A 6,694-nucleotide genomic window follows, 5' to 3' on the forward strand; every position below is an offset into this window, starting at 1 on the left:
TAAAAGAGTCAATTAAGTTTTATTAAGAAAATTAAAGTTTTATTAAAAAACTTTTATTTTAGAAACAATAAATTGTGTTATCAAATTTTAAAAAGGGATTAGGATCTAATGAAATGAATAAGTTTTGAGTTAATATAATTTATAATTTTCTTTTCTTTATGTGAGAATTGGTAGCTTTCCTCTTAGTGAGGATTATAACTTCATTCGTTCACTATGTTGCGTCATGAGGTCTCTTCACACGACATAGATTCAACCTTGGTAAGGTTGGAATCACAATGTTAATTGACTGATGAATTTGAAATCACAAAGTTATTGTTTGGATGGATATAGGATTTGAGCAATCGACTATGAAATCAACTAAAGCATAAAATAGAATGATAGAATATTTTTGTTCATTTTTGTCTGAAGGCTAGTCAACTGGGCGAATTGACTAGTGAAGAGCAATCAAATGAGCCAATCGAGTGATGCCTACAAGATGAGACAAAATAGAGACGTTGATGAAAAGTTGTGCAAGAATGGTAACTTGACAAGACATATTAGTCGACTAAAGGTAAGGGAGCAATTAACTCTTAGGCAAAATCTAGACTAATAATAACCTTATAAAAGGGGCCTTAAGAGGGACATTCAAGGGTGCTTAAGTTGTATTTCCTGAGAGCTTCTTCAAGGTCTATGAGAAGGATGTGGCCAAGGTTCTAGTGCTCATCCAAACCATCAAGAAGCAACAATGATAAAGGTAAGGGAGAAGTTAATTGATAGGTGGAATCCAAACTAACAATAGTCGTATAAAAGGGTCCTTAAGGGGGTCATTCAAGAGTGCTTAAGTTGTGCTTTGTGATAGCTTCTACAAGGGCTATGAGAAGGATGTGGCCAATGTTCTAGTACTCATCCAAGTGATCATGAAGCAACAATGGCCAAGGTAAGGGAGCAACTAACTGATAGGTGAAATCTAGACTAACAATAGCTCTATGAAATGGGCCTTATGGGGGCCATCCAAGTGTGCTTAAGTTGTGCTTTGTGAGATCTTCCGCAAGGGCTATGAGAATGATCTAGCCAAGGTTCTAATGCTCATCCAAGTGATCAAGAAGCAACAATGAGAAAGGTTTTCATTATGTAATTAGTCATTTACTTTGTATTATTGTATTTATTTGTATTCGCCTATGTTGTTGTAACTTGAAAGATTTGTAAGAGATTTCTCCACATTTAGAAGTTTTTTGAGAAGGAGAAAAATAGAGGTGATTTCAAGAGTGATCTGCCTAAACATAAGCCATGGAGTAGAAATTAAAGGTTCTGAACTATGTAAACAATTTGTGTTTATATTCATATTTTGAATTATTTGTGTTCTATTCTGTTGTGCTAACTTATCGTAGACAAGAACAATGAACAAATTATGAAAGTGTCTATCACCCCCTCCTCTAGCTGCTACCTACAATCTTGCATTTCTCACATCTCACTAAGATTTCTTAAAGTTATTACAACTTTACTTTGCCCAAGAGCTCATCTCTCATTTAGTTCATATTCCCTCCAATGCACCAAGCTCTTGACTCGTTCTACATGCTATTATTCACTAAGTCACGTCTCGCAGTCAAGGTTGTCAAAATCGCGAGACTCGGCGAGTTTACGAGTTTACGAACTATTATTTTAATTCCGTGTTGAATCAGCTTAAAATCGGGCCCCCCTTGTAAACTCGTAAACTCGCGAGTCAACTCGGTAAACTCGCGAGTCAACTCGGTCAAACTCGGTAAACTCGATAAACAAAGAAAATCTTTGTTTGATGTTTCCTTTTATCAAATTTGGACAATGAAAGCTTATTTGGTGTATCTATTGGACTATTTTTGTATGAAATTTTAAATTTGTCATTTTGTAACTTGATGTTGAAACATAAATTTTGAAAATTTCATATCTTTTCATGTTAAATTTTCATGTTTAGTCTTTTTTTATATGTGAAAACATGTTGTTGATAACTATGTTTATACTTTTTTATTAGATATGTGAAATAGTGATTGTTCTTATGAAGTTATGATCAAATATATATTATTTGACATTTTATAACTCTTTTTGGATTATCTGTAAACTCGTATGAGTTTACGATACGAATTTACGATACAAGTTTGTGCACCCCTAACCGAGTCGACACTGGAATCGCGAGTTTGACAACCTTGCTCGCAGTTGTTGTCAAAGTTGTCAAACTAGCTCAATGACTCACCCTATGATCTCTCAGATGTATTATACTATCCTTCGCTACTCTATAATGGATCTCTAAGCCATCTAGCCAAACCACTTGGTCATGCAAAGGCATCAACCACTACAATATCCGTGAACTTCGTTTAACAAGTTTACTCATCCTACACCAATCTCTAATGAACCTGTGAGTCATCAAGCCACACAAACTTGGTTGTGCTAACCAAGTTCAACAAATATAACTCAACCTCAATGAGTCAAACTAACTTGACCATGACAAGTCAACCAACACAACTCAACCTTATTGAATCACAAGCTCCACCAGCTTCTAGTCTATCTTGCGAAGTTCTTGCATAACATCATGTACACATTAATAAAACAAACAAACCTAACCTAAATTTTTACCAAATAGATTAAAATATCTTGGTAGAATACAGTCACTTAAGACATGATTGCACTAATATATTGGCAAGTACCCATAATTACTAAGAAAATTTGTTTGTTTTGCAAATAATTGTCATCATCTCCTTTATTTTCTCTATCTTCCGGGGTATTTTGGATCTTTTACTCATCATATTCTTTCTTTAGAAGGACTCACTTTATTCATGCTTATTGCTAAGGTAATGTATTTGTACAACCACAGTAGTCCACACAACCCATATATGCCACTTTTCCTAAACATAAACAACCACACAACCGCAGACTGATCTCACACAGCGTGACACTGGACAGAAGTGCAGAGACATCAAACCTTGCTGAGCAACAAGCTTCATAAAGATTAAAGCCAGCACTGGCTTGGGATCCATGCATTCAATTCAATTGGAAGGAACTTTGAACTTTTCAAATCGAGCGCCAGTCTCCATGTATTTCTTCAATCCAATCAAACTGTTGAACTCCTCAAAGGTAGTAAGCTTGTGGAGATGATCCCTGCTGGTTCCATCTTCCTTCATTACTTTAAGGATGTCAAGTAGGGCCCGAGCAGAAGCATAAACAGCCGTGGTCGAGTGCACAATGAGATGGAAACCCATCTCCTTGAGCTCCTGGGGGGTGTGCAAAGGTGTGAAGCCCCCTTCAAGCATGTTTGCTGCTCTTAAGCCCTTGGTACTCTTGCAGACCTCCCTCAGTTCGTCGTCACTTCGTGGCGCCTCGACAAAGCAGGCATCTGCTCCTGCCTGCACAACATCAAGGAAAGTTGAAAGACAGTTGCTTTGTGAATCATGGTTCTGAATTTGTGTGAAACCAAAAAGTGAAGTGTATCACAATTCATAAAAGAATGCACAATTCATACCTCAATGTAGAGGTTTGCCCGTTTAATGGCTTCATTCAGACCCCCATAAGTTGCACGAGCATCTGTCCGCGCAATAAGAAAGAAGTCAGCATCACCGATCACTTCTCGTGCAGCCGCTATTTTTGCTGCATGTTCCTCAGCTGGAATCACCTTAGAAAAACAATAGTAATTAATGTTTTGTAGCAGCTATGAAACCATTTAGCAATTCTACTTTGTTAACCAAACTACTTAGACAACAAGGGTAAGTAGTTAAGTAGTAATCATTAATGATGAACTCAATGAAAATATTCAAGATGAAACAGAGATAATATGCAGCAAATTACCTGTTTTCCTTGCATATGTCCTGATTGATATAGGAACAGAAAATAAAGTTGAATTAGACATATTTTTGCTAGAAAATAAAGTATGCTAGAGTGAGACAATAATGGTAAAACTGAAGACATCTGGTATTAAAGGAACATAATTGCTCTCTTACCACACTTCTTTGGCCAAACCTGATCCTAGAATTGATGCAAAAGGAGAGAAAGAATAATTTAGGTCTACAGTTCCAGACTTAATGCACTTTTCAGTGTGAAGGGAGGAAGAATTATTCATTTACCTCAAGGAACAAACCAGCAGCACCAGTACCAATTATGTCTTTAACAGTCCTCTGAACGTTGAGTGCATTACCACCTCCTGTGTCTGGAATTATCAAATCCCAAAAATCATCAACCGAGTGTTCATATGCACATACAAATTGTAGGGGAAAATAATAGGATTCGATATTTAATTTCACATAAACATTCCAGTATATGGAAGTAGGAAAACCACAGCATCATTATGAGAAATCAAGTTTTCCATGATTCCTTATGTACAAAGGATAAACTTATCGATTATTTATTTCCATCCACAGCTTATATAGCTTGTAAACCAATATATATATATATATATATATATATATATATATATATATATATATATATATATATATATATATATATATATATATAACTTGTTAAAATGATAATATAACTATTCAATACCAAGTCTTTGATTTTAGCCATCTCCATAGTTTTCACACAAAGATCCATTAGGGACATTTGGCTATGGTTAAATGAATATTCGCTTCAACTACTTGACCTGAACTAATTGCCAAGTTTGTTCTTAAATGTTTTGCAGTGTTAAATGAATGAAAATTTTCAGCATCCTCAATTCATAAGGGTTTTCAAATATTTATGAAACAGAAAATTCTGAATTTATGGCCATTATTAGTTGAATATTACTGCCGATTACTATGATAACACTTTGGTACTCCTGAGTTATGTCTTCTCCCCTCAATTATCACATCTTGATAACACTGTTGTTGCTATGTTGTATTGGAAATGTTCAGCTCTTTTTCAGCAGTAGAAGGTCAAGTAAAACAGAGTCAAAGTTTCAAATAACAGTTCAGTGAAACAATCTCTCTCTGTTTCTCTAAAATGTTTGAAAAAGACACTTCCTTTGTACAATTGTTAATTTTCACAATAGTTTGCGCCAACATAGATCATCACTATTTTTCTCTATCTCAGAGTTCATTACTTATTTTTGTCAGAAAGAGCCAAAAGGCAAATGGGGACAAAAAGATCATTACCGGCGTCAACAATAAATGCAACATTAGGAGCGGCGGCGCAAATTGCCCTGGCAGCGTCGGCCATCTCGGGCGGCCTAGATTTTCAAAAAGAAAAAAAAAGTATATTGATTTCAGAAGAGCAATACTAGCACTCATCGAAGCAAGCGAAGAGGCATACGTGAGGAGGCCGATGTCGGGCATGCCGAGACGGGAGGCGGAGACAGCGTAGCCAGAGACGAAGCCGGCTTTGAAGCCCAAGGCCTGGAGCACGGAGGCGGAGAGGGCGTCGAAGATCCCGGGCATTAGCACGATGCCCTCGTCCTCGATAAGACGGTGCATTCGCGTCTTCCTAGTTCCGGCAGAGGCCGGCGAGCATCGCGCTGTCACGGTGGTCATCGTGGAGTTCGCCATCGCTTCTGCTTCCACTGAGACTCAGCTGCTCGCTAGAGGGTGGACCAGAATCGCAGGAAGGGTAGAACAGGAAGGCGCCATTTATAGAGCGTGAAGGGGGATGGAGGTGGCCTTGCCTTCGGGTCACCGCGGAGCACCGCCAGCCATGGTTTCTGCCATATACCATACACCATTATGTACGATCATGACCTGACCGTTCTTCTCCCATTATGTACGATCATGACCTGACCGTTCATTAAAAAAAATTGATGATAAATTCAATTAGTCTTATGGATTCAATCCCTTTCCCACGAAAATTTTTTCTATTTAAAAGAAAATTTTTGTACTTGAGTCACAACCCGGATATCCTACTATTGCACCATTGCCCCGGGACCCTGACCGTCCATTAAACCTTTAATTCAAGGCTACATCATTCAAATACTATATATTATAATTTTTATTGCACTAAATTTATAAATCAATATTATCGACAGAAAATAACCCTCTCATCGTTATCATTATTATTATAAAAAGAGTCTCCCATTTTAAAAATATCAAAATAATACCCGGCTATAAATTTCTATCTAAAATATCCTATATAGTCGCTCTTAAAATTATTTGAGTAAAAGTTTAAAAAACATATTTATTTATTTTAAATTATGAAAGAGGACTCTCACTTTGATTTTTTTATTAAAGGATGTCTTACTTCACTGATCAATCATGTATAATTATTCAACTGTTTTGAATACTATCTAGTACAATTATCTTTCATCTAAATTTTAAATCGATCATATGCATTATAGCAACTATGAAATCGTAATTATTATAACAGATAGTTACGATTTTATAGTTATAACAATGCATAACCTATTTAAAAAATATTTACATTATAGTAGTTACGAATTATAGTTGATACAATGTGGATTTAATTTAATCTTATTCATATATTATTTAAGTTGTAATAGCTATGAAATCATTGTAAGCAAAAGGTGGAACCGCCACCTTAACGGCCCCCTAGTCCCGATCCCACAAGTGTCTAGAGGGAGTAAATCACGGACGGCCATTTTGGCCTCTTTCTCATCATGGCTAGCGTAGGGGAGGGATCGAACCCATCGTAATAGCTATGAAATCATAGTTGTTACAACATGGATTCGATCAACTATTTTTCTGCAAAAAGGTGGAATCCGCTACCTTAGCGGCCCACACGGTCGGTTCCACGACCATTTATGAGGAGGTAAATCAAGAAACTA

The 6,694-nt window shown here is 36.6% G+C and overlaps 1 protein-coding gene across 1 annotated transcript; it reads right to left on the reverse strand.

Moving 5' to 3' along the window:
• Positions 1–2,754: 2,754 nt before the first annotated feature.
• On the reverse strand, positions 2,755–5,528 carry LOC141815379 (carboxyvinyl-carboxyphosphonate phosphorylmutase, chloroplastic-like). The gene is made up of 7 exons (XM_074703330.1): positions 5,233–5,528; positions 5,076–5,149; positions 4,065–4,147; positions 3,942–3,966; positions 3,790–3,809; positions 3,467–3,616; positions 2,755–3,350 (listed from the first exon to the last, which is right to left on the reverse strand). Exons 1-7 carry the CDS (start codon positions 5,463–5,465, stop codon positions 2,994–2,996), a joined length of 942 nt encoding a protein of 313 aa, XP_074559431.1. The 5' UTR covers positions 5,466–5,528; the 3' UTR covers positions 2,755–2,993.
• Between the last annotated feature and the right edge of the window lie 1,166 nt (positions 5,529–6,694).

The sequence above is a fragment of the Curcuma longa genome, chromosome 21, assembly GCF_044706935.1.
Source record: "Curcuma longa cultivar G26 ecotype Majalengka, Jawa Barat chromosome 21, ITB_CL_G26_1.1, whole genome shotgun sequence".
Taxonomy (NCBI): Eukaryota; Viridiplantae; Streptophyta; class Magnoliopsida; order Zingiberales; family Zingiberaceae; genus Curcuma; species Curcuma longa.